The 26,784-nt window shown below is 41.1% G+C and overlaps 3 protein-coding genes across 7 annotated transcripts in view; 1 reads left to right on the plus strand and 2 right to left on the minus strand.

The window, feature by feature from the left end:
- Window positions 1-26,784, plus strand: part of ccdc12 (coiled-coil domain containing 12) — a 141,894-nt gene that overhangs the window by 83,156 nt on the left and 31,954 nt on the right. The window lies entirely within an intron of this gene.
- Window positions 2,111-13,602, minus strand: nradd (neurotrophin receptor associated death domain). Of its 2 annotated transcripts, XM_079343924.1 has the most exons (7): window positions 13,502-13,596; window positions 10,341-10,867; window positions 5,860-5,992; window positions 5,381-5,728; window positions 3,851-4,076; window positions 3,595-3,737; window positions 2,111-2,682 (listed from the first exon to the last, which is right to left on the minus strand). In XM_079343924.1, exons 2-7 carry the CDS (start codon window positions 10,377-10,379, stop codon window positions 2,369-2,371), a joined length of 1,203 nt encoding a protein of 400 aa, XP_079200050.1. In that variant the 5' UTR covers window positions 10,380-10,867; window positions 13,502-13,596; the 3' UTR covers window positions 2,111-2,368. The 2 variants fall into 2 exon arrangements, with proteins under 2 accessions (XP_079200050.1, XP_079200051.1); XM_079343925.1 differs by lacking the exon at window positions 10,341-10,867 and having other exon boundaries at window positions 13,502-13,602.
- Window positions 14,078-26,784, minus strand: part of nbeal2 (neurobeachin-like 2) — a gene marked incomplete at its 3' end in the record, with an annotated part of 35,185 nt that continues 22,478 nt past the window's right edge. For 3 of the 4 annotated variants that reach the window (XM_079342929.1, XM_079342927.1, XM_079342926.1), the window contains 27 exons: window positions 25,982-26,125; window positions 24,041-24,364; window positions 23,057-23,206; window positions 22,803-22,960; window positions 22,521-22,645; window positions 22,318-22,435; window positions 21,941-22,098; window positions 21,724-21,857; window positions 21,538-21,645; window positions 21,349-21,444; window positions 21,110-21,234; window positions 20,284-20,424; window positions 20,064-20,194; window positions 19,872-19,981; window positions 19,664-19,781; window positions 19,425-19,522; window positions 18,456-18,569; window positions 18,262-18,348; window positions 18,068-18,177; window positions 17,532-17,704; window positions 17,339-17,433; window positions 17,143-17,259; window positions 15,747-15,908; window positions 15,489-15,637; window positions 15,246-15,381; window positions 14,646-15,029; window positions 14,078-14,599 (listed from right to left, as the gene is read on the minus strand). In XM_079342929.1, coding sequence (XP_079199055.1) covers window positions 14,916-15,029; window positions 15,246-15,381; window positions 15,489-15,637; window positions 15,747-15,908; window positions 17,143-17,259; window positions 17,339-17,433; window positions 17,532-17,704; window positions 18,068-18,177; window positions 18,262-18,348; window positions 18,456-18,569; window positions 19,425-19,522; window positions 19,664-19,781; window positions 19,872-19,981; window positions 20,064-20,194; window positions 20,284-20,424; window positions 21,110-21,234; window positions 21,349-21,444; window positions 21,538-21,645; window positions 21,724-21,857; window positions 21,941-22,098; window positions 22,318-22,435; window positions 22,521-22,645; window positions 22,803-22,960; window positions 23,057-23,206; window positions 24,041-24,364; window positions 25,982-26,125 — 3,495 coding nt within the window. Of the gene's footprint in view, window positions 14,600-14,645; window positions 15,030-15,245; window positions 15,382-15,488; window positions 15,638-15,746; window positions 15,909-17,142; window positions 17,260-17,338; window positions 17,434-17,531; window positions 17,705-18,067; window positions 18,178-18,255; window positions 18,349-18,455; window positions 18,570-19,424; window positions 19,523-19,663; window positions 19,782-19,871; window positions 19,982-20,063; window positions 20,195-20,283; window positions 20,425-21,109; window positions 21,235-21,348; window positions 21,445-21,537; window positions 21,646-21,723; window positions 21,858-21,940; window positions 22,099-22,317; window positions 22,436-22,520; window positions 22,646-22,802; window positions 22,961-23,056; window positions 23,207-24,040; window positions 24,365-25,981; window positions 26,126-26,784 lie in introns of those variants that run through there. The other variant, XM_079342928.1, reaches the window with a different exon arrangement.

Below are 26,784 nucleotides of genomic sequence, written 5' to 3' on the forward strand. Positions count from 1 at the left end.
TCTCTCTCTCTCTCTCTCTATATATATATATATATATATATATATATAGAAACCGTGATGAGTGTAGAGGTTCCCCTTCTCACTCGTCCGTCCCAACCCCCCTCCCAGTGTGCGCACATTCCGCAGCTCCATGCCTGTGTGCTCCAGACCGCAGTTAAGCAGTCCTGTCTGGAGTATGTGACGGCATGTAACACTGCCTCAGGCCTTCGGAGATGCCTGCTACCACTTAGAACTGAGAGCAAAGAGATCATTAACAGATTGGAGTTCAGGGCAGAGCAGGAATCAGATTGTGCAGAGAGAAAGAGGAAACTTCCCTCCAGAATATTCTGGAAGAGGCTGTTATTTTCATTTCGTCCTCAAATTATTAAAACCCTCTTAACGGATTTCCCTCAGGGTTTTGGATAGGAAATGTTCTTGAACACTAAATCCCTTGATAAGGGGTAGTCTATTTCAAATCTGGTGAGTAAGAGTCCTTTGTAATCCATCAAGTGGGTTTTATATTTGACTGGAAGTGACCGACTCGTCTATATGTCTGTGGATGTAGTTGAAGTTGTCCGCCCACATGAACATAAGAAAAAAACATTTGGTGAAATAATTGTTGTGTTGCTTTAAATTCAAAAGGCCTTTTTCACAAAATTGACAAAAGCAGGTGAGATTCAAGGCTGACATGTTTAACGTTCAGGTCCATAGGAGGCTTCTTAAGCCCCTGTGTTTTTCAGAATTAAAAGAAATGTCAGCGAATGGAGCGATGACTTCAGTTATTTATTAAATGAATAAAACTCTTAGAACACATGGAGGCATACCATGACAACATATATATACACAGAACCAAAAATATCAAACCATCTGAGGACGTAACGATGCAAGGAGTGTTACAGAGTCCTGTAAGGTGAGAAAAATAAATCCATTCCCATGGTTTACACGTCAGTGCACAGTTTGTTTGTTTTACCTTTTTTGTGTGCTCACCAGCTGATTTTAAAACTGTGCGCTCAGTTTATGATACTGAGCCCAGTTTGCAAAGTTTGCTCTTACCGGAGCACTCGGAGGCTCAGCAGTGTCACTTGCACAACAGATACTCATGGTTGGAGTGGATTGTATCAAGCTTCCCACTTGAAATGGTGATGAAATAAATGCAGAAGAAAATGATGTCGAAATGGACACAAGCGTTGATGTATACAGCGTGTATTTTTTTTTTTGGCTTTTTGTCAAAAATTGAGCTGCACATTCTGAATATAAGAGAGGAAAAGATGCGCCTCCACTTGTGTTTTCAGACTTCACAGGTCATCATCGATCTTGTCTCATGACTTATTGAATAAAACAGTTACATTGAAGATATTTACATTCATAGATGATTATTAGGAAGAGCTAAGAAAGGTCATTTATATTGTTTTTAAATGCTTCATTTTCTTGTCTTCTAATGAAATTTAAAAAAAAACAACAACACTGGTGTATAATATATATCCTCAGTGTAAATAAATAAGGCTACTTAGTGACTGTGGCAGAAAAAAAATCAAGAGTGAAGAAAAGTAAAGCGTTCTTATAAAGAAGTCAGTAACTGGAGACAAAGCTGGGATTGTTAAGATCTTACAACAGAAATTGGCCATGTAAACCCTACATTTGATTTCTTTGGAGTTTTCCGCTCTTTAGGACACAAACAGGAAATGCTCCTGACAGGGAGAGTCACATCATGTTGGAAAGCAGTGTTATTGGAAGAATCCGTCTTCCTTTGGCAAAAAAAAAAAAAAAATCCCCGGCAGTTCCACAACTGCGAGTGGTTGCTGAAGCAGTAATTCATAAAACAGGGCCAGTAAATGATCTACACCGACCATTTTTTACATTCGCAAATGTAGGGCTGATATTTTTCTCAGAGAATACATCGGATTACTGCGTAAGTAAAACAAGCAGTGGCCTTCGGATAATAACACTCGTACCACACATGTAAACATATTTTACTCCTATTTCTGCTGCAAGCAAATGTTCAGTAATAACCCAGATTTGTGTGCATGTAAACGACTTTGTACTTTTTATGTGTACGTGGAGTTACTTGTGAGTCACATCCCATCTGTCCAGGTTTATGTCGCGTTCACTGAGCAAGGCACTGAGACTTGACATCACCAGAGATTCTTTCATTCAGCTTATCCATAAAAAAAAACCAAACATCAAATGGTGACTTATAACATGGGTAGAGGAATATATTACAAGAATGTTCTTTTTGCAAAACTGAATCTTAATGTCCACCAAGCAATCAGAAGCATCAATGGCAGCCTCGTAGAGTGACAGAAGGGTTGATGTCAGAGTGCCTCCCTTGTCATCTCAATCTGTTCTTCACTTGAGTCTCTTTAGTGTCCCATATGTATCTGAGGAGCCGTTACACCACAGAGACACCCTGCGTTGGGGAGTTAAGACCCGAGACCACGTCAGGCCTCTCAATGCGAGCCAGTGCAGAACACAGCAGTCCCAGAGTGGAGCCTTCTTTCTGGGCCCAGTTAGAGAGGAGCGTGTGAGCGGGGGCCTCTCCACGCCCAAACAGGTCCAGCTGTTCAGGCTCATAACCCAGTGCTGCGCCCAGCTGCCTCCAGCCCCGGCCCCCTCCCTCCTGAAGGAGGCGCTCCACTTCTTCCTGTCTGTGAGGGGGGAGGTTGACGTACAGACGATTGTCCTGCTTGCTGTCCCTCTTGGTACCTGTGGAAACACAAACAAGGCGAGCTCTGTCAGAAAAAAAACCGGCCTCGTCAAAACGTTGCAGGAAACTTCAAAGTGCTTTGACGAATGGCTCATAACAAATCAAACTTCTGTCTGCAGTCACGGTTTATTTCCTCAAACAACTGTGTGCATCAGTGAAGCCTAACAAATGTGCCATATCCATTTACTTCAACAAGTATAATTTATAAGCCTTTAAAATGTGTATTTGTTACAGTCTATGGACTGTCGTTTGTTACGTGTATGATTTCATTTTACAGCTTTTTTCCCTTCCCTCGTTACTTTATTGCTCTAAAGGAGCATTTACACTCGTGCATGCCTTTAATTCCTTTAAAAAATTAAACAATAAGAAGGATGTGTGGTCGAGTCTGCATCTGCACATCGGTGAACAACGCAGAAGGTGACAGCTACTTCACTGACGGCTCATATTGGGCCGATACAGTCGAAACGCTTGATATTATTTCTTGATAATGGAGGCGATGATTGATGATCGTTCATGTGCAGGTGGTGTACCCTGCTTGTGCTCGAGAAACTGTACAAAGCACACCTCTTCCAACTGTGCCAGGGCCAAGCAAGTGTAACGTGTTTACGGACGAATCGGAGAACTCACACTAGTCAAACAAAACGGACTTTGTGGGTGAGCGTGCTCAGGCATGGTATGAGTGCGCGCCCTAACGCTGTGTTGCAGCTTTTTTTTTTTTTTTTTTTTTTTCTCGCCCCTTCTAAAAGAAAATCCTTGATCTCATTGAGACAAACCTGTTAAAGGAAAGGTTTTAATAAAACAAAAACACATTCAAATAAGGCTTGCAATGTTTATTAGCCTCGTTAAAACATCTTCTGAAGCTTTCAAAGCCTTAATTCAGATTGGCTTCAAAGAGCATACGTCTACCACACCTTTGCTGGGCTGGTTGTCCTGCAGGCTGTGAGAGTCCAGAAAAACACCGCTGTCACTTTGAAGCTTTTCTCCCTCTGGAGATGTTCCTAACTCAGCCGCTCGGGCTTTAGAGAGAGCCTTCTTCTGTTTACATGATTTCCAGCTGAGAGGAGCACAGAAAAACAATGTCAGTTTCAGCCGCCCACAGGCCAAATTCTATTATCATTATTGCCTCCATATAAGGAAAAAGAACCGTCCCGGGTGGAAAAATCTCACCATTTATAAGCCACATAAAGGAGCAGGCCGAGCACCACAGCAGCCGGAACAGACACATAGGCCAGGATGTTGTTGCTGCCGCCTTCGTCCTGCGGGGTAAACTTGGGAGTTCCAGGAGCAGGACTGGCCTCCCCCTCAGGAACAACCTCCTCCTCACCGGGCCAGCTAGGAGTCCCGTTATTAGCCGCATCCAGAGCAGGACGGGACAAAATGTGGATCTTCGTATCTATTAAGAGAGTGCATGTTTTAGGATCAGGATCATTTCATCTGCAGATCAGAAACAGCATCAATTCGAGCCAGAAATAATCCCACAGAAGCCTGCATGCCTTGTATAATGACACCCTCAGTCATCCTGCTCCCCTGGGGTTTTGAAACCTTTCATTGCCCCTGTTTCTAGCCTCTTTCTCCCTCCTGCGGTCTGCCTATTTTAGGATCAAACACCACAAGGTACTGTGCTGACCCCTCTGGGGTCGAAGGGTTGCGACATAAGGACCCAGAGTGTGTACTCATGACCTTACTCCTGGAGAGCGAGTGGGACGAGTTGTGAGGGTCAACAGCCTCGCTCAGCCTTCAGCTTCTTGGAGGCAGTTAACCTAAAGACCTGTCAGACTCACAGCAATTGGATTACAGCACTTATGGGAGCTCCTTTTCCCCCCCCCCCCACTGCTCATGTTTCCCCCAGCTCCGAGTGTTCAGATGAGGTGTGGATGCAGGTGTTGACCACATGTCCCTGAATTCTCACAAACCCTCCCACGGGCTGTATGCCTCCAATTCTTTTATCTTTTACAATAGCTGCCTATCCCTGCTTTAGAGCTTTAACAGGTGAGCCTCTCTCTTTTCTATACTTCCCTTATTGTCAGGACTTCCCGTTAATTGAATGGATCTTGCCAACCTCTATAGTCTGTCTTGGCCAGTGGTTCATCCCAACGACAGCTCATACATTAGCATTACATGTTTGAAGAGGCAAAGTCAAATTCAGCACAGAGAGGTCAGGGGTTTTTGTTTCTTTTGGTTGTTGCGGGTTCATAAAACGCAGATTTAGTGAATTTACAACAAAAGGAGTATAACTGTGAGATCCAATTAGACCACTTTATGTGCCTGTGTTTATCATATACAAGGACCAGGTCTCACACACTTAACAGAATTACATCTGAATATAGGACTATCTCAGGAGCAGGATCATTGTGGTTTAATAAGTCTTTGACTTTAATGTCATTTCATTGGACGTTTGCAAAAACAGTTAGTCAGTTATTAAACAGGCTGCTGATTATGTTTCAGTCAATAATTTGACTCATTGTTTTGTTTTAAGGTTAAAGGATTAGAGGGGTTGACCACATCACTGTTCACATTTTTTTTTAATAAACTTATAATCAGTAAAAGGGGCAATACATACTTTTACACAGATAAAATATATAGATATAACAATCTTTAATGTAGTTTTGTTGTATTTTTAAGGGATTTGTTGATTTTAAGACAACTTCACAAGGGTTTTTTCTTTCTGGTATTTTTAAATTACTTAATGCAACTCACCCATGCACAGTGTGTCAGAGTTGGGCATGCAGGCTCGAATCTCCACTTCATTGTCCGCGCACTGGGTGCAGGTCTGGCATGGTTTGGTGCTACTGTTCTCTTCAGAAAAGGTTCCCGGGCCACAGACCTGGCACTGTGTGTTTCCTTTTAAGCCACACTCCTGGGAAACACCCTGACCCCGCGGGCACTTAGTGCAGTGCAAACACAGTTCCAACAAAAAGTACATGCCGCTTTTACATTTGCACTGCGTGTCTTGTGTGGCAGTACAAGAAGCCACCGTGGGGACATACCGCGGGCACTTCGAACAGGGAAGGCAAGAGCCGAGGTCTTCTGTTAAGGACAATGTTCCTGGAAAAGAGGTTTAAAAAAAAAAAATCAGTCAGCAAATAAATATCTGTCAAACACATGACAGAGATAATGATAAAGCAGGTGAACTGTATTCAGCATTGCTGGAGTAACATTAGATGATAATAGCTCACCCTGTGGGCATGGCGTGCACTTGGTATCCTCTTTCCCACACTCTACCTCCACGCCGAAGCCTGCGGGACACAGACTGCAGCACTGCCCCGACTCAGTGAACATACCACTGGCACAGGCATCTCCAAAGGTAACCTACAAAAGTTGAATTAAAACAAATTAGAAAAAAATAAATCGGAACTAAACAAACAGTACAATTTATTCTGACAGAATAGTCAAAGGATTTGTTTTCTACTGGAGAGTAGTTGCCATTAAAGGAAAAAACAAAACACTTTTGTGTGTTTTTTCTTCGTCAACTTTTCTGCCATGGACCACGTTTGAAAGAAATCACACACATTGTGCCCCTGTGAACTGAAAATGGCCCCTTTTTTTTATCTCTCTATCTGCCTCTGTTTTGACCCTTAAAGTGCTCTGAGTCCTTATCTGCAAGTGGGTAATGGAGAGCCCAGCTTTGCCTATGACATGAGGGATATTTGGGACATTCCTAACGGCTTGTGCAGCAGCGTTAGAGCCTGACAGGAGTGGCTGGATTGACTCAGATGGTTTTAGAGAGGTGGAAAGAATAAGACATAAACGAGGGAAGGAAAACACTCAGAAATGAAGGAAGGAAGAAGTAAAAAAATGAGCTTCCCTTCGCCCACTCGTTGCAAATAACTGTGAATGCCTGCGTGTGTGAAAACAGTGTCTTGACTTAAGAATAAGAAGAAAAAAAAGGGGGGGCTTTTGGGGGGGGGGTGGCATATAAAGGATACGGCTCCAGCCCCAGGGGAGGGTGTCAGTTATCCAAGGCTGCCCAGCATGCGAGTGTCTGTTTGGGTGAGAGGGGGTCCTTTGAAGTCGCTAAGCCCTGCAGGTGTGTTTATGAAGGTCAGTGTTTCAGTAACTCCCCTTCTCCAGGCTCTAAAAGACGGCATCTTAAACATGCACACATTTAAAGGGAGATTGGCCCGCTGTGCCCGAGGGCTGACAAGAGCAAACAGATGTCTAACAAGTCACCCAAGCAAAGGGGAAAAGTAACATCTAAACAACCCACTGATGTCTCTCTTTGTCTCTGAAGTCTGCCAAAACACACAGCCAACATGTGTGAACCTGTAGAGCAGGTCTTTTCAATGACTTCTTCCAGATTTGAGAATTTAGATGTGCTAACAAAGAATCCATTTAATCCAGACAGAAAAATAGTTTTGGTTTAGCAAATATTTCTCCCCCCTGACTCGTGTGGTAAGTGGGATATTGCCGCGCAGATGTGAAAAGACGTCAAGAGATGAAGAGTGATGAGAAGTGAAACTGACATTAATACATTAATCTTGCATTTGTCCTCCAATTTGGGCTTTTTGTCTTCAAGTGATTCAGATATTGGAATGTGCCGTTATATAATTGTCCAATCACGATATTATAGGGCTGTGCATCTTCACATGATTCAATTACCATTATCCTTATTATCATTATTATTATTATTACCTTATTAAATTCAATATCACAATTCCTCTGAATGGATTGCATCCTCAATTTTCTATTCTGCACATTGCTACTTTTTCATCAATAAGGCAAGCAGTGAGATAAAAGGACATTATTGAGAGAGTCAACATAAATGTATTTACTTTGTAAACCTCGATTAATAAATGATACAGGCCTCGTTGTGGCCAGAAAATGTTCAAGAAACATCGGTGTGCAGTAATTCATTATGTTCTCACACTGCATTGAAATAGAATTATCCACATCTGTATTGTGATATTCTGTAGAAATGTTGTTGTGATTGTTATTGTGTCACATTCTTCTTTGCATATCACGTATAGTGAGATACCCTGAGATTACCACGCCTTTTCTTTTAGTAATAAAACAACTAGCTTTGTATGGTTGGGTCAACAGTGTGAGGTGTAACAGGCCTTAGTCAGGGATATATAACGTCCTTTTCACATCTATTTTTAGCATAATTTGTTAAAGGGCTGGATTGATGTTGTTAAAGGATCTTAAATGGGCTCACATGTCTCTTCAAACACACACGCACTCTTTCTATTGACAAAACACTGACATGTTTCATACAGGAGGAACAGCTTTAAAACTCCAGCCGGTTTTACCGTGGCGCTCACAGAGGAGACTGATGATGTCTGAGCAGCAGCCGCCACAGAGTCCAGATCAGAGGTATTAGGCTGACCAGATTCTGGGTTCCAGCAGTTAGGAACCAGTGGGATGTTTGGAGTTGGCAGACTGTGACTGAGCCTGGATCATAATAACTCGTAGCACAAAGGCTTCCTGGTAGATCTGAGCCAACCCTCGCTAACCTCTCCCAGCCCTAAATCTATGCTCTGGTAAATATTTGGCGACAGTGGCCCCGTCTGTTTTATTTTTATCTTTCAGCTTAGATTTCTGCGTTTTACGGTGACCAGTGTGAGTCTGGGTTCGACTCAGACCAGGGCCTGTATAAGCCTGGTTCTCTTCACCCACGAGGACTGTAAAATATTTCTCTTTTTTTCCCCCCTCTGGAGACGAGTGTGAACAGTGATATAGAGTCATGATAGATAATTCATATTGAGATATCAATGACACTGATTTCAAATATAATTCAATAGAGCAGTGAGTCCAAAAGTGTGGTTTGAGGCCCCATAGTGGGCCCTCAAAGGTAAAGCTCAGGTGGACTGCGAGAAGTTATTTATTTACAACCCAAAAAATTTAAAAAAATAAATCAATAAAAGTAATTTTGTCTGGGGCGGGGGGCTTTTTCCATTAAAGTAAGAAGTTGCAATCTGTAGGGAATCCCCAGTGAGTGCAGAAGGACCACCGAGGAGGTCTGCTTTGAACGGGGCCCTGAACTCCACGGCTGCCGGAGTCACTCAGTCATCAGGGAACACACACACACACACACACAAAGCTTTTCTGTGGCTGAGACATTTCCCCTGCCTTTTTGAAGTGGGACCGTGTTTGAAGAGCACCAGCTGAAGTTTCCACATAATCTAATCGCGTGAAAATAAACACGAGAAAGGATGTGCTCTCCCTCTTTCCATGCGAAGACAATGACCCCATGAGCTTTCACGAGCTGCCCGTGACAGCAGCAGACAGAGGCCTCTCAGCAGAGACAGCCTGAGCTGAGGGAAAGTAAGCTGCACACCCCTGCTTCTCTGATAACTGTCATTAGTGTACGGGGGAGCAGAAGGGACAAATTAAAGGACAAGGGTTTCTTTTTTTTTTTTTCCTCCACACAAAACTCTCCCAAACCTACCATCCAGAATCTTAAATCAAACAAGACAGCACAAACTTTTAATCTATACTGCATCAAAGATCGGGCAAGTGTTTCTAATTTCCTTGCCCCCCAAAGACATCTGTGAAGTACTCTGTGGAAATTCAAATCACTGTGGCAAAAAAGAACCCCCCCTTACACACACACACACACACACACACACACACACACACACACACACACACACACACACACACACACACACACACACAACCACAAAAACGGTAAGAAATTGAGGATAATTGCTTCGCTCCAGATTTCCAGACCCCAGCAACGCTAAGAACTGTGCAACTTTTTTTTTACCTGGAACTGCCTTGGGCAACAAATGTGGCAACTTTTACAGTAAACTAGAGACAATAAGAGTGAATGGAAGAAAGTGTGTACTTTCAGAAGGTACAATCAGCCTGTACACTAAATCTACCAGTGAGTCATGCAGGAAATCACTGGAGAGCACACATGATAACGTCTCAGAGGGGTAAAGAAACAAATTCAAAGTACTTGTTTTCTGAAAGCAGAACACAAACAGAATCTTAGATTACCTTGTGATCATAACACCCTGATAAGAAAAAAGATACACATCTCTTTAAGACACTTTGATCTTACAAAGGGTCTGTGACTCTGATGAGCATGTCCCGACAGGACTACAAACCCCATGGGCTTTTAGAGGTGGATGATGTCGAATTATTGTCTGCATCTGTGGAGGCAGGAACTTGCTTTTCCACACTTACCCCGCTTTAATAACACACTATCAAACATCCTTGAAACTATAATGTGTCCTTAAAATCCATCATTAATCCCAGCGTTGGAGCATAATTATGTTAAACTGTCTGCTCCTGTGTTTTGTTATGGACGGATGTTTTTTTCTTCTTCTTTATCTCATAGTTAAAGGATGTTTTGTGACCTCTGGAGTCCACAGCAGCATGCCTAGCTGCCAAGCAGAAGTATGGTTTCAGTTAGTTTAGTTTAAATCTAACAAAGAAAGGTGGTATGTAGTCATGCCTTCCCCTCACTCTTTCCATTGTTATTTGCCAGCTCCAGAATGACAACTCCTATTCACCAATGGGAGCCATACGACACAGCTCTAATGAAATATGGCTGTGGTGTAAATCAGATTTCCTCTGGGAACAATGGGTCAACATGCATCTGAGTGGGCTGAGTTTATAAAATCTATATTTAGAGGTTGTGTTTACAAGTCAAATAAGAACATACTTTCTAAAAGCTTTTGTTCTGTTCGATCATCATATTTCTTACTTTTAAAAGCAGAAGCGCGCAGATGCCAATAAGTTTCATGTCTTCTGTCTCCAAGATCCTCGTCCTCTTCGAGCTGGCGAATGCGCGCGTCTCAAAATCTCATCCAGAAGTTTTCCAGTCTCAAAGTAGGATGTCCTTAAACCTTTCTATTTTCTGTCGTCTTCCAGGATCGACTTTTCGTATAAAAACGTGCTGATACCACAAACGTGTAAAGTCGGTACAGTCCAGTAAGAATCACGATGCTTTTACGCATGAGAAAGTGGCTTCAAAAGGCAGGCTGTGCACTCCGCGGACTCTCCCAGTTGCAGCTCGACGGGCGCATTTCCTTCTCTGAGCGCATTCCCTGCTGCTAGCGAGTAAGTTGACACAACGTTTCTTCTGTTTCAGCCTGCAGGATGCACACAGGACTGCCACTTCTCCTGCAGCTTTGCATCAGATTAGTCAGGGAGAACGAGCGCGAGCTCTCCTGAGTCTTTCCTCCTCCCATTTCCTCAGTTTTCACAGGAGCTCTGTGATTGGCTGCATCTCTGCGAAGGACGTGATGTAATGATTATAAGTAAATATTTACCTCTAGTCTATGATATTTACGCATAATATAAAATATTTACATTAACACACAACACAGATTTACATGATTTTAAGATTTAATCCCTCTTTCACTTGAATTACATGTGCTAATGTCTATTTACCTGAATAATTCGAGCACTTTTGATCAAAAAACTACTGTATCATCAAAAACTGGTTGAAAGAAACAATAAATCTGACCACTTTAGTTGAGCCGACTCGACGACCCCCCTCCCATTTTTATTCACATCAGTGTATTGCTGTTGTAAATACACTGCAAATAAACAAACAACTCTAACATGTGTTCTAGTTTAATTTAAAATAACAAAAATCTTTTAAATCCAAAAAAACTGTTTAATAAAAACGATTAAGTAAATGTAAGGTAGAAATGATGAATCAGTGATATGGTATTAGTTTCATAAACGCATTACTTTGCTATGTCCAGGTTTTTTTTTCATTATCAAGTTGAGTGCAACATCTCATACTTAAAAAGAAACAAAGAAATATTCTATAAATAACTATTTTGATTTATTCAGATCTATTCAAGCAGAATTTTGCATGCAGGACTTTAAGGCGTATCAATGTTTTAAGACTTTTGTATTTTTATTTTGGCTAAGTGAAGATTTTAGTTCATATTTCTAAGTAGAGCATTTAAACTAAAGTGCATTTTCCCACACCATTGTGAATGAAAAAACAAACTGTACCAGAGTCTTTGGCTGAAACCATTAAATTAATCTCTGTGTAAATTCCCCATTTTACAGCCCTGCAGAGGTTGTTACACATAGCTGTGATAAGTTGTTATCAGACAGACAAGAGGGCATCTGAATCAAACAAGAAGCTCTAAAGAAGAACATGTTTGATCTCAGCCATTCAAAAGATTAGAAAACCAACGCAGGCTAAATGACACACCTTGTAAATTGAAGTGAATGCATGGCAGGGGGCCTGCAGACTTCAGAGGGAAACAAATGGAGAGACACAATTCTACTTACACTTCAAAGCGAAAAAGGAGGAGACAGAGAGGATGCTGCTGCTCTGATAAAACTGGGAGCTGTATTTCAGTCATGCTGAAACCTCTTTCATTTTAGTCTAACACACGGGGAGATCAAAAAAAAATCGTCTCTATTGTAATGAAGTGATTGAAATAGTATGGTTAAACTTTCTTCCAACACTGTGAAACATCACATTTGTCAAGTGATGTTTGTAACTGTTGTCATAAGTGTGATTAATTAAGATCCTTACTTTTTTTATTTGACCACTTATTTGATTTTTGCTGAAAGGCACCGCTGAAGTCCAAGTTGCCTAAAAGTTGTATTCCTCATAGGTTTTATAATATCTTACTTCAGCAGGCTATATTCAAAACAAACTCAACTAAGGGACATTTCAGAAATTGTAGTTTATCCAACCTGCATTAAAATTGATACCATTTCAAGAAATATTGTTTAATTCCTACAAACTGGTGTGCCCTTCACCCAACCTCTTTAAAGTCTTCAAGCCGAAAATGTACTTCAAATAGACAACTGATATGAATAAATTATTTTAAAAGAAATCCAAAGCAGTCAGACGAATAAACAATGCGTGTCACTTCTTCAAGTATCCTTTTTTCTTCGCCACCTTGCTGCATAAGGCATGTGTTTTGATAAAACAGCTGAGAGGGGCTCAGAGAAATGAACCAGAGGAAGAAAGTTAGAGGAGGAGGCCTGAGGTTGTTGATGGAGGTCTGTTTGAGGGGTGTTGTGGTTCATGGCAGGAACAACTTGAACAACACTTAAAATTGAAGCATCTCATGGCATCCATCCCCTCGGCCCGCCCTCAGGTCCTGAGAGGTCAGAAGGGGAGAGGCTCCCAATAAACTCGAGTGAGGTGTCAACCCCTCCCACCATTGTCAGACGAACCACATCAGAGGGTAAGCGTCCCTCCTCACCCTTCTTCGCCACTTCCCTTATTCACTGTCCTGTGGTTTTTGTTTGACTGGGGGTCTACAGGTTGGTTTTATCACCCGCTGCACTCCTTCTGAATTGTTCCCCTGGAGGTGTTTATGGGGAGGCCGACAGGATGTTCGGCCCACCAGAAGATCAAAGTCTCCTCTTCATGTTAAATGTGCTGTCGCTCAGTGTGACCTTTTCAACTCGGACAGGGTTAACATCACAGACACATGCGAGGCTGGGATTACAGCAGAAGAGCTGGAAGATCTGCATTATGGCAGCGGATCAGTTTCCTTCCTGCTGTGGTTCACACACAAGTATCACAGATCATTTTTCAGTAATGGGTGATCTTCCACCAAAAACTGTCTGTGCCTCACAGAGACGAGGACTCCTAGACTTAAATGTGGAGTAACAAGGACCGGACATTTTCAAGAGCAACATCGAGACTCTGACTTTAGATACAATCGAAAAATGGAAGGGCATTTTTTACATCTTTGAAAAACAATCAAAGGCTAAGAAATACACAACTTAGTGAAATGGGACAAAGTCTACATTTAAGAGTTCATTTGACAGGATGTCTTACTGTGAATGCGAATCACATGCTAAATCTTAGGTCTCATTTCAATCTCATTAAATACCATACTGAAACTGAGTGTTGTAACTGACAGTACACACGATAGCTTAGTAGACAATCTCGTGTGTGTTGTGTTAAAAAGAAAATATAGACAAGACTTTCAGACTGTACACAAGTCTTGAAGAGGAAGAAAAATAATAGAAGTACATGTTTTGATTTTGTCACTACTTTAACAATCACATTCTAGTGTCTGTCATGTTCCACAGTTTTTCTGCGCATCACTTACAAAGGGATTCTCTTTGTGCACTTTCATGGGCACTGTGTTCCTTTAAATTCTTCCCTTCGTCGCTCTCTCTCCTACCGTGACACGGCATTACAACTGCTTTATTCTAACCGCAGTGAAAGAAGCAAGCAGGAAGTGAATTCCTCTGAAACACGTGAGCTGAGAGTCTGTGGGGGAGTTTCACAGTCACCAGACGTTTTGGGGTTTCTTTTTTTTCAGCTCTATATGTCCAGTAAAACTCAAGTACAGAGACGTGTGTGTGTGCATCCAGCCAGCAGTTTTACTGAGTTCATTCACAACATCTTATCCACTTTCTGAGTCATGTTAGAGTAATAGGGTGTGTTTACAAATGATCAAAACAAGACATATGGTGATGTTACACAGATACATGTGATTGGAATTCAGTGTTTATACATGGCTCAAGACATAAGCTAAAAAAGGCACTTTTTTTTAGGTCAAATAAAACTGTGATAAAGTCATGAGTTCAGACAATTTGTAAAGGCCTTTCCTTCACTGCTTGCAGGCTACAGAAGACTCTCTATTCAAGCTCCATGATCATGATAAAAAAGTGAACACATTTCACATACTCAACCATTAAAGCACTTATTGCTTTAACTGTAACAGGTTTTCATCGCTTAGAGCCTAAAGGACAGCAGAGAGACTAATGGGGACCTTTCTTCACTAGTGATCAATTTACCAAAGGTCTTTCTTTACAGTCAACCCTCTTGTGGCGGTTAGCAGTATTGCCATGTGGAAATCTCGAGCAACATTTACAATATGTTTCAAGTGTCCAGGAGTTTTAAGAAGGTGCCATTGCCAATCAATGGCTTTGAGACATTCCACAGCGCAGGGATCACAGCTGTTCCTCTGACAAGAAGAGAAACAGAGTCCGCAGAGTTCACAGAGTTACTTTTCTCTCTCTCTCTGTGTGTGTGTGTGTGTGTGTGTGTGTGTGTGTGTGCGTGTGTGTGTGTGTGTCATGAGTCACATCCCTGAAATATGACTCACAAAAAAAAACAAGGCCACTCTTTGGAATGATGCTGATTAAAAACAGTGCATAAGTCTATTAACAATAAAATATCATTTAAGGATAAAGAAAGTGCTCAGTGTCTGGTTTCTCTCTCAGAGAGCTCAGTGGCTGAGGCAGACAGTTCGTCTCCCAGCATGTAGAGGATGGAAGAAAAGGCCGCGTTGAGTCTGGGGTGCATCTTGCAGCAGGTATCAGTCCTTAATCATTGTTCAACTAATTTCCCAGCATTCTTGGTGGGATTATATTCGGTTTCACCCGCGGACACCTGAGAGATACGACGTGTGCTGAACAGCCGTTGGAAATGTCCTGTTGGAACCTAAGAACATGAGACAAAACGTTAATCTTCACTCCAGGGCTGAAACAGAGACACAAGACGAAAAAGTCGCTCCATTATCATCTGAAAAACCTGGTTGTCAGCGAGTACTTAGCATCTGAGTGCTATCCCCTCTCCTCCTCCTCCTCCTCCTCCCACACATAAACATGCACCAGCTCAACACTCACGCATATCATAAACACTTGATCTCCTTCTCACCTCCTCCGGCTTCCCTGCCCCCACCACGATTAGCTTCCCGTCCTCCAGTCCCACCAGGATGTGGCTGAACTCTTTGGTGACGGACACACTCCTCACAGGAACCTTTAAGGCTAGAGGTGGTACTGGAGCATCCAGGCTAACGAACACAAAGGAGTACGAACAGGAGAATTCAAGTTTTACAATCAAAGTTTTGAACAAATGCTACAAAAAAAAAAAAAAATTAACAGTTCTCTTTTTCTCTACCTGCATAAATCCCGTATGTGAAGGCTGCCCTCCACTGTCCCCAGGATGATGTACTCAGACACTAAGTGGATAGCAGTCACCTGCTCCTCCATACTGGAGGAGGACAGCAGACAGCCATTCACTGAGTAAACATGAATGGAGTACTTGCCCTGCAGGAAGAAGCACAATTAGAATATTCAGAATAAACGTGCTGAGAAACTAGTGTAAGCTTTTGTTTCTGCCCTTTGTTTGTGTATGCACTCAACTATATGGACGTACCTTTCTGTGAGAGAGTTCCTCCAGCGATGTCTGCACCACAATGTGCCCCTCCATGCCCACCTGCAGCCCGGAGATCTGTGCAGGCACACAGCTGTCACCTGGAGGCCGCAGTGTTCGCAGGAACTGGCCTCGTCTGACAGTGTGCACGATCACAGTCCCGTCCTGACGGGCGGCAAAAGAGCAAGGGAGTGTCAAAAAAAAGAGACAACCGCACCACATCTTTGTCTTAAAATTCAAACCAGACCTTTTAAACAAAAGCAATATGGACTCACAAGCAGCTATCTTAAATCTGTTTTTGTAATCTTTCCTTCTTTTTGGCAGCCAAATTAAAGAAATGCAAAGCTCCTCAAGCTGCAGCTCGTCAAAATAGTTTTTAGTGGGCCATGACTCTTCTCTAATTTTAATACCATTAAGAAGGAAATCCACACGATTAGTTCAAAGAAGAGCCATTCAAGACTGAGGTTTGCCTTTGGTTAATGTTGTTACACTTTAAGCTTCCCAGCCAAGAACAACCGCTGGCTATAAGAAGCGAACATCTGTCTCTCGTGCCTGTAAAGTCCGTATGTTCTGTGGTTGTTTCCTGTAGTTTGTACGGATCACATTCTTTCTGCTAATGATCCACATCACAGTTTGCCTGGTGAGCCTCCAAGCAGACATATTGTGTTTATTGAAACAACATACTTAACACCATCACAAACCTTCAGAACTCAAACAGTATAAAAGAGAAAACAAAAGCCTTCTCATATAAAGGCGTTTAAAGGTTACTACAGAGAAAACACTTTTTCCCCTCCCTTTTCATTATTCGTTATTCTAACAAATAAAACAATTAGTCTGTTTCAGCTCTGCAGTAGTGATGAACTACGTTTCAGCACTTCTTTTACATATTTACTTTCTTACTTGTTAAGATTACTACATTTATATATATATTCATTTTATTTAATCAAGTCCCTACAGACTGGGCAACTGCCGCCCCAATATACTAAAGTGGAAATTCTTTATGATGCGATTGATCTAAATAAAGAGGATTTAAGTTTATTTGTCTTTTTTGGCAGATATGATCAGGGATGATGGAGGAAATCAACATACTCATTGAAGTTCTTTTTGTCTGAATGTGGTTGTTTCATGTCAGTAATGATAAAGGGAAGAAAAGGTCTTTTTTTTTTTTTTTTTACATGTAACTTTCAGTTTTCTCTCTGTTGTTGTTGATTTTGTGTATTTCCTTCTTTAAAACCTTATATGCTGCTTTTGTTTAATATGCCCTGGTTTTGGATTGGTTGGAGGAAAACGAGTGATTTTGGGGACAAAAAACTTTTGTAATACACATTTCTGTTTGCTTTTCTGTCACTTTTGTGGCTGTGTGGGTCCTTCCCTGTTTATCTTATGTGATTTTGCTGACCTTAGATCCTGAGACAGCCATGTCCAGTTCTGTGCTGATGGCCACACAGGTGACCTCCTGATCATGTCCACAGAGAACCTGCACCGGCCGAGGAGACAGGCTACTGGAGAAGCCGCCCTAAGAGACAAAAAGCAAACAGGATCAATAAGCGTTCCTCCTGTCAGCACAACACACAAAGAGATCTAAGGATGTGTACCTGCTGTAGAACCTGCCACACAATACAGGATGTGTCCCTTGAACCAGAGATGAGGTAGATACCACAGAGATCCAACGCCAAGCACGTAACAACGTCTATATGGAACATGTAAACAAAAACAATTAATAAATGAATATGTAACATCGAAAGAAGGCATACTTTTATTTTAAAAAAGACATAACTGAGAGCTAACCAATGTGTCGGCAGATCCTGCCCACCAGCTTGCCCTTCCCCAGTTGTGTGACACGCAGGCTGCAGTCCCAGTGTCCTCCACTGAACAGCAGACGGCCGTCGTTGGACACCACCAGAACCTGAGCACTGATCTCCATCCCCTGAGCGAAAGGCCCTCTCAAGAAACGCTGCGTCCTGCGAGTAAAAGCACGAGTGAGCTCTGGCTTAAATGCATAGGAAATGTATGATCTGCACATTAAACTGTCATAACATCTGCAAAATTACAACCAACATGAAACCCAGAATTCAAATAGTTCTAATCCTGATTTATTTAGTGTTCATGGGATCCACACTTAAGGCCAGCAACATATGAGATCCATTAAAAGAGAATTAGACTTTGAAGCCTCACAAAGGGTTGTAAGCCAGATGTTGTGCTCTCATTCAGCTGGAAGGAAAGGTTATTCATCCTTTGAAATAGTAAGACATTTTAAAGAGAGTATATATTGATTACATTATGATGATACATTTCATATGTGTATTTTTCTTGAAGCCACTCACTTGGGATTGGCTATTGTTGGATCCTTGGTGAAGGTGAAGTAGTTGGCGATGTTTTTGTCGTATGGTAGCCAGCTGTGTGTCCCGATCAACCCGTTTGAACTCACTGTCACCTACAGCACAAAAGAAAAAGTTCCATAATTCCAAAATGCAAACGTGTTATCTAACACAAAAATCTTTTTTGTGAAAAACTATACCAAGATGTCTGAACCCTGGATGATGAAGGAGCGGTTCTGGTTCTTTGGAACCACCGCCTGGACCAGAGGGAGTCCATCACTTACAACCTGAGATACAAACACACAGATACAACAACATTAGAACAAAGTGTTGTTTATTATTTTTTGAGAAATAACGAGATCATGACAGGACTAAGATGTGTCTTCAAACGCACCTCCACAAAAGGTCGGAGTTTTGTGAGCTGCTCAAAGATATTGAGGGGCAAAGTGTCCAGACGGGCCTGCCGCCTTGTTGCGTCAACAGCCGATATCCGAGTAGGATGAGGTTCCTGGAGGAAGGTTGGAATGTGATAAGCAGAACTTAACATCTATGACATTCAAGGATTATATCTAAAACTCACAATTCAGGAGATGATCGCTACAGTCTATTACATCTATGGTATGGAAGGGATTCCTTTTGTTCATTGAGTTCCAGACAAAGTCTGTCAAATATAATATACAGCACTGAGGTGGACTGTGTGGTGCCAACAAATAACCCTGTCATGTTGTCATGTCTTACTAAACCTCATTAATGTATTTTCACTTTACTCTCTCCCCGAGATATTTTCCAAAACTCTTTTGCAAACACTTTATCTCGTCCAAGATGCATTTAGTCATAAACCCTGTAATAGTGTGGTTTCATCATGCAGAAGAGTACCAGACAGTATTCTTAACATTTATAGGATCTCTTTATGAAATAAGTTGTAAACGCTTGGACAAAAAGGTAAAGAGCTTTTGCGTGTTCTCGTATGCTTCCCGCTCAGCTTGGAATCTGTTGTAGAATGACTTGAACTCAAGCTGTTGCCATTAAATGTTATAAAATGTAAAATCAAAGACTTATAAGCAGATTGTTTTGGATGTAGAGGTTTTAAGCTGAACTGTTTGAACTACTACTCCCAGATTCGAATCACTTTTAATGAAAATTTAGTGTTTTGTAAATTGTACTTTGTCTCGCTTTGTGTCTCTGTCTGTTTTTTTGCTGATGACTGTCCTGGCCAGGTCATTCTTGAAAAAGATGTTCTTAATCTCAACGGGACAAACCTGAGTAAATTAAGGTTACAAGGAAGTTAATCTGTTTTATGCTTTGTGATGTAAACCATTGTCCCCAAATAACATTTTACTTTAATTTGTTCCAGAAGTTGTACCTTGAGGAGCTGGCATGGAGTCTGTCCAAAGTTGCTGATGATTCCTTCAAGGGCTTTACGCTCTGTCTCATTTACAATTGCATCCAGATCCACGGCACCTGCAGAGGAGCAAAAGGATAAGCAAGGGTGAGACACAGACTGTGTTAACAGCTAGAGAGGACACAAGGAGCACAAAAAAAACACAGAAAATAAATTGGTCACTTCTATCACAATGAAAACAGCGTTCACTTTTTCCTTACCCTCGTAAGTGCAGTAGTAGAAGACATTGAGAGCGTTCACAGCCTCCTCTCCTCTCTGCTTGTAACCAAAGATCAGGTCGATCCACTCATGGAGGTGATTTGACACATGTTCACTTTCCTGTTGTTCAAGTGACAGGTTTTAGTCTTGTAAAAAGTTGTATTATTACAACAATACGTGCATGATTTTCTGGCTGATGTGTGGACTCACCAGGGCTTTCCTGTGTTTCCTGATGAAGTCTTCTCTTGATGTCGCCCAGGGTGGCAGCAGAACATCTGCAACCGACTCCTGAGACATCTGCAAATGTCCCAGGTCGAAACCTACAACAGTGAAGGCAGTAGTAAAGTCGCTTACTTCATAAGATAGTATTTGTATATCAACAACAATATCAATTTCCCTCACCGTTCATGTTCTGCAGGAACTCAGGGAGGTAGAAGAATTCTGGGATGAGCTCTTTCACGTCAGCAGGACTCTCCATGCGAGCCTGCCAGGCTGCCGCTACAGAGTGGAACTGCCTGTCTGCACAGTCGAACCTAAATGACCGCATCAAGCACCAATATGAGACCCCGAAATAACAGGATATTTTTTGAAAAAGTATTGAGAAACCAGTCAGCCCTCCCACCTGCCACTCTGCAGCTGGATATGTAGAGTTGTGAAGGGCTCCATCCGGATCATGTAGTGCATGACCCCTGCTGCATTAGAGTAATGAGTGCCATAGTGGAATTTGTCAATGGTGCCTGTTGAGTCCTCAAAGCTTTCATACCTAACAGAAAAGTGATGATTGGTTAGAGCAATAGACGTGTGTGTGTGTGTGTGTGGGGGGGGGGGGGCATTGTCAGGTATTATCACTAGGTTTTGACACCTACTCATACATGTTCCGTATGAGACACACATATCTGAGCTGTAACATGACATAGCAGTGGATTTACTCTTTTAAAAACTGAAGTTAAAAAAGAATAAATTCACTTCCTCTAAATTCACAAGCACCTAAGAGTGTAATGAAGAGTGAAAATCCATAGGTTTCATTTAACTAGCTAAACTGATCAGCCATATCTTCAGAAAACAGCTAGCATTAGCATTTATTTACTTACTAGCAAATACAACTCTTGAAAGTGGCTAGAAGCTAATATTACTACTGGTTAGTGTTTCATTATTTATTATTTTTAATTATTATATTGTTTACTTAATTTAAATAAGTATTTTAATTTCTAACTAACATAATAATAGTGAGAGATTCCTTGCTAATATGCAGGAAGTGGCTGTATGCTAATGTTGACGTCTAACAGAAGCTCATGGTTGATCAAATATATCTCAGTCTTTTCATGATATGAGATGTCACACAGTTTCACTACTTTTCACTACTTCATTTCTTTAATCCATTCACCAGCAACCAAAAATACAATGAAGATTGAAAATCCATCGCACGGTTTGATAAACTAACCACTTACTTTTCTCTGACATTTTGTGCATGACGAGGGTTGACCACACCTATGGGTTTGGACAAGTCCCTGAAAACCGACGGGTCCTCCAGATCCAGATTGGGAGAGGTGTAGTCACACAAGATCCAGGGGAACTGAGGAGGACAAGAAAAGACAATTGCAACACAATGCCTTCTAAAACAAATGATATTTAAAGGATTATAAACAGAAGAAGCCTTCACAATGAAGGGAGAAAGGAGAGAACTCACCACAGGATATTGCGACAAGTCGTTGTAAGTGCGTCCAGCAATGGTGTTCAGCTGCATCAAATACTCAAAATTGGAGATTTCCCTGCAGACCCATTTCTGTTGAACACATCAGCATTAGGTCATTATAAGACAACAATTGCAAGTCGGATGATAATTTTTGTGAAGTTTCATAAAAAATGAATTAAATACCTGTGTCAGTCCGGATGCCTTTAGCAGCTCTTGTGGAGAGCGAGAGCCAAAGTAGAAGAGATTTGGAGGCCGCAGCCCCAGAATCCTCGAGTACACTTTGTTTCGTACCTAAAAGAGCAGAAAGAATTTGAGCCTCCGTCTCATTTCAATGATTTTGTATGCAAAGCAAAGGGAGTTGAATTTCACCTTCTTTTTAAAGTTGATAAAGTAATGAGCCTGGTCTATGAAGAAAAGCTCCAACGCAGACCTCCGCAGGTTGTAGCGCCTCAAATGGACTTCTCTGAGCTGAGACAGGGGTCTCTTAAAATCAAACCCGATTCCTAGAGAAACAGATCGTATTCACTTCTCAAAGAACCCTTTAATAGCAGTCAAAAAGTTGTGCAATGATCACATACTGTCTTACCTTCTTCCGTCTCTTCTTTCTCACTACTGCCGTCATAGAAGTAAAGATGATGCGTGGTGACCTCCAGGCGACCCTGCACCACCGCCACGATGGTGATGAGCTCACAATCTTCAGACAGAACCAGTTTTTCTTTTTGGCTCTCGTCTTCTCTCTCCGCCCTGAACGCATGGGAAAGTTAAACTTGATATGATCTACAGTTCATTTACACAAATACAGGCAGACATAACAGAACTTAATTTTCAAGACATTTTAGTACAGTATTTTCATGGTCTGTTTTATTTTTTTATTTTTTATATAACCTGTCAAAACCAGTGAGCTTTATTCAAGCAATGTGTGTCTTTATGTTTTGTCCACAGAACTTGAAACTGGAGACTCACTTATCATCCAAAAAGACAACATCCTCTTCTCCTAACCGGTCGTCCTCCATGTCGCTTACTTTTGCTTCCTTTGCAACAGCCAGTGGGAGAGTTTCAGAGCTACGAGGGCTGTCAGCTCCTGAAGATTAAACAGTAACACCATCACTCGACTGCAACTCTATAATGCTTACATGAGCAAAAGAGGAACGTTATTTTGTTCATACCCATGTTATCCCTCTGGGCACTAGCCTCAGTGTGAGGATCATAGTTGTAGTTGGGCACAAGTTTTAGACGCATCTTTGAGTAAGTCTCCGCGTTAGACAGTTTCAGTTTCACCTCTGGTTGAACTCTGTAAAAAGTACAGCAAAGGAAAGAATGAACATTCAACATAAGGATAGTTTGGTTCCAGATAAAGTGTTTCATAATGTTTTATTAACCTTTGAAACGGTGTTTGGCTCTAAAATGTAGTCCAGGGCAGAGACAGACATATTTTAAAAATACCATACCTGCTGGCCCATGCTCCTCTCTCACTAGTCAGAAGTCTGCGGAGAACTCTCCAGTGCTGCAACACCACCCCCTGCTGGCTGGAGATCTGCTTCTGGCAACTGAAGTACCTGCTGTTTTCACTCCTCACACGCTTCAGGTAGGGGTCTACAATAACGTCCTGCTCCCAAACAAACATACAGAAGAATCAGATCAGGGATGGGAAACATCTACGCTATTAAAGTGTTTGTTGCATGAATCCCAAAAGTTTTATAACCTGAAACTTGCTCTTGCTGTCTGATCGGTCTTTTTCCCGTTTAAGAGTTGTATTCATCAGGTCATCGAAGCAAGAGTTCCAGAAATTGGACATGATGTCATGGCTCCTCCCAAACGTGTCCAGCTCATACAGCTCCATAGTGGGCTGAACCTAAAAGCAGATTTTCAGAAGGTGGACAGTAAAACACTCATTCAAATTATGGTATTTGCAACTCTATGTAAGTATAAACTTGTTTCTATGTAAAAGTTAAACATTTACATAAAACAGATTGCATATAATGTGAATAAAAGCAAAAATGTTCTCATATGCAGAACAAACACATTTATGTTTGAAGGAGGTTTATATACACATATACAACCACTTAATATAAACCTGTCTCTGGTTATTTAAATTCCATTTATTTCCTTACCACTACATACTTAGACTACTAAAGTAATACAGTATAAAACTAAATAGATATATAAAACTCCTCTTAACATTTGTTTGAAGCAAATGCAAAGGCTACACTGCAGACAAACTTAACTGTCACAACATCAAAATGTATATCATGCAGGTTAATATATCACAGGACCTGTATACAGACGTAAACTAAACTAAACTGATTTATGAGCACGCACTCGCTCACACAGCCATGATAAATCCACTTCTCAGCTGGTGCTCAGCATGTCTGGTATCTGTTCATGAAATACGTCAGCTTTAAGTTTGAGAATAAACTGATGTCTACTTAAAATAAACTGAAGGTCAGCTAAAGGACACTTGGGAGTTTTAGGTTGTTTTTTTTCTTTACTTTCTTAGCTTGTAAAAATATTTTTTGAGAGCAGTACTCAAGTGTTCCCCTCAGGGATGAAGAACTTGGCATCTGACATAAGATGGTTTATTTTGGTTGTATATTTTTACCAAACACTGGAGAAGATATTCTCCAGCCTCCTTAAACTTAAGATAAATTCTATTTTTTGAATGCACAACGTCATCCAAAACACTGACCTGCTGTTGGAAAAACTCCTGCCACTCGGATGTGTGACAGTAAGCTTTCAGGTCCTGGGCGAAGGTGGCGCTGCCGTTAGTGATGGGCAGGTTTGGTAGTAAGTTTTGGAGAGCCTCGGGCTCTGCGTGCTGGTCCAGCAGCGTACGCACTATCGGGACTAGTTGGGAGAAAGTCTCTGCATTTCCACAATTGTTGCCATCAATTACACCTTCTGGCCACAAGGGGGAGCCAAGGTGCCCGAGCAGGAAGCACACCTCCTCCCAGCTGAGAGGCAGCACTGTTTGAAGAAGACTGTGGAGCTTCAAAAAGGCCATTTCACGCACCTGAAGAGGGAAAAAGGTAGATCTGTTGGTAAAATCCAAACTAATAACCCATTCAGAAAGTTTATAGAGATGTGAAAAACAGCTTTATACGCATAACAACAAATGTTAAAGTCTTGCAAGGATCTACATAACACCACACCTAATTAATTAATTGATCCTTGAGAATAATCTGGCAATAACATCTCCTCATTTAATTTCTTCAATCATTCATAAAATATTGTAATTTTAAAAAAAACACATTTAATCTTTTTTGGCTGCTTCAAGAAAGAGACCTCTTTACCTCTCATGTTGTAGATGAATATATATATAAAGATAACACAAGTTATCTTTATAGAAAGAATAGAAAATTGGAAAGTAAAAAATGTATTAATAGACTTTATGGCCAATTAGTAAGTTATTTGATGTCATTGACAGAAACGCACATTATATTTAAATTTCAATTTTACCAAGGTTGTTTATCCAAAGGAATGTGTGAGAAGTGTTTAATGCAAAACTGCTTATTTAAACAACATCCTACTAAGATTAGAATATGCACTTTATGTAAACCGTTGTAAATGTTACCGTTCCAAAAGATAACCTTTTTCTTTGGTCTCTTTGCTCTTTTTTTTCTTTTCAAAGAGTTATATCTGCACCCTTTAAGAGAAAACATTTGTTAAGCAGGACTTAATTATTGCAGGAGAGCGACAGCAGATCCTTTGCCTGGGTCAAAATCCCCCTCATCGAAGCATCTTATAAAGTACGTATTCAAGTTTTTACTAAAGAACAGAACATGTATGATAAAAATGTGCTTAAGAGTAGCAGAAATGTATGTGAGGCAGTGGACCCCTGTCAGTAACTCAGTAACTGTTTTCATACTGGTGTATTTTGAGGAGATATTGCATATTTTCAATAAACTGGACTATGAATTAAACTATTTAATTCATAGTATAGCACCATATTTAACAACCCATAAACTCTATATGAAACATCTCTGTCTGTTAAGTACATACATTGTCTCCCTTTGAAATGGAGGATAAAAAAAGACAAATTAATTGTACATAAAAACTTGAACATACATGAAAAATAAGTACCTCATAATTGATGTGATAATGGCACTGAATGTTATTTAATACATTGAATTCAGATTCTAATTAAGAAGCACTCCGCTATTTCCAAGCCAAAGCTGCTATGTCAGGATGAAATCAAGTTTAATTTATTTCAGACTTGACATTTAGAAAACAAACTGCTTAAGGGGGACCCGTGCCACTGGAGACTGACCTAGCAAAATGTGATGGAAAGCCTTACGGTCAGCTTGTTCATGACCGCTTGCTTTATCCCACAATCCCACAGACGGAGCAGCAATAGAATCCGTCATAACTCAGAGAGGAGCTGCCCTTTTTCACTGAGCACTCCCTCAGAGGAATGACTGTAATGTCCATGAAAAGAGAGCCATAGAAGGATTGGTATTGCTACACTGGTTTATCTGAGGATGCTTATCAGGTTAAATAAATATTTTAACCCCCTTTAAATTCATTTTCTTCAAAGCTCAGTAACTACAGGTGTTTGGTTTATGAAACACAGGGAGGCATATTTGACATGTTTTGGTCAACTTTGTGATGGACCAGACAGTTCACTGACCGGTGAGAGCTGCTGATGGATGTACGCCGTGATGATTCGCAGGCCAATCTGTGCCATTTCTTTTAGTTCGGTGTTCCCGGGGCTTCCAGGGGTGCTATGCCAAGCCTGCAACCTGTCCAGCAGGTTCACCACCCCCTCAAAGATCTGCAACATAACATCAACAGTTAACAAAAGGCTCTAAAGAAAGGCTAGACCTGTTTCCACACCTCGTAGCATCAACAACCTTCAGCTATTCAGAAGCTAAATAAATACAGCTCAACCTGAATTTGAAAAGGTGATTCAGATGCTACCTACACCCAACCATAACTCTCCACCCTGCAGTCAGAAAAGACAGAAACATTTCCCCTGATAATAAACACCAACTGACGACAACCACACCCAGCTGCACATAGTGTGAGGACGTAAGTCTCTCCTCTTATAGCAACATATTTAACCTAACCTAACCTAATATCTTTCAAATACTGAATATTTGATCTGACATTCAAATTTGTATTTTGTATCTAAATGATTTACTTCATAGCCCCAACTAACTAATCACTTTCAAGAAATAAATGAACTATACATTTATTTTCAATGTAATGCACTGAGCATTTAATACTGGAGAATAAAATAAAGAGAACATTAATGTGGACTGCATGTGGCTCTGAGCAGTGACATCCTTTCAGTTCAGCAGTTGTTGTTTTTTAATCCCTCTGGTGTTGAGTATTTATAGAGTGCAAATGTGCAGTCTGCAGTACTGGTATGCGAGGTACTCCTCCAGTCAGTAATGTAGTCCTTAATGGCAGCTGACATGCTAAACTAAT

This window comes from Symphodus melops (assembly GCF_947650265.1).
Source record: "Symphodus melops genome assembly, chromosome: 5".
In the NCBI taxonomy this organism is placed as follows: Eukaryota; Metazoa; Chordata; class Actinopteri; order Labriformes; family Labridae; genus Symphodus; species Symphodus melops.

Bases quoted from the DNA above. Each gene is read 5' to 3' on its own strand.
- nradd (XM_079343924.1), bottom strand. From the start codon at position 10,379: ATGAAACTTATTGGCATCTGCGCGCTTCTGCTTTTAAAA. The intron at 5,729-5,859 runs GTGAGCTATTAT...CCTCTTTTCCAG, and splicing joins GTGCACGCCATGCCCACAGG to GAACATTGTCCTTAACAGAA. The intron at 3,738-3,850 runs GTGAGATTTTTC...TGCTCCTCTCAG, and splicing joins CTTTATGTGGCTTATAAATG to CTGGAAATCATGTAAACAGA.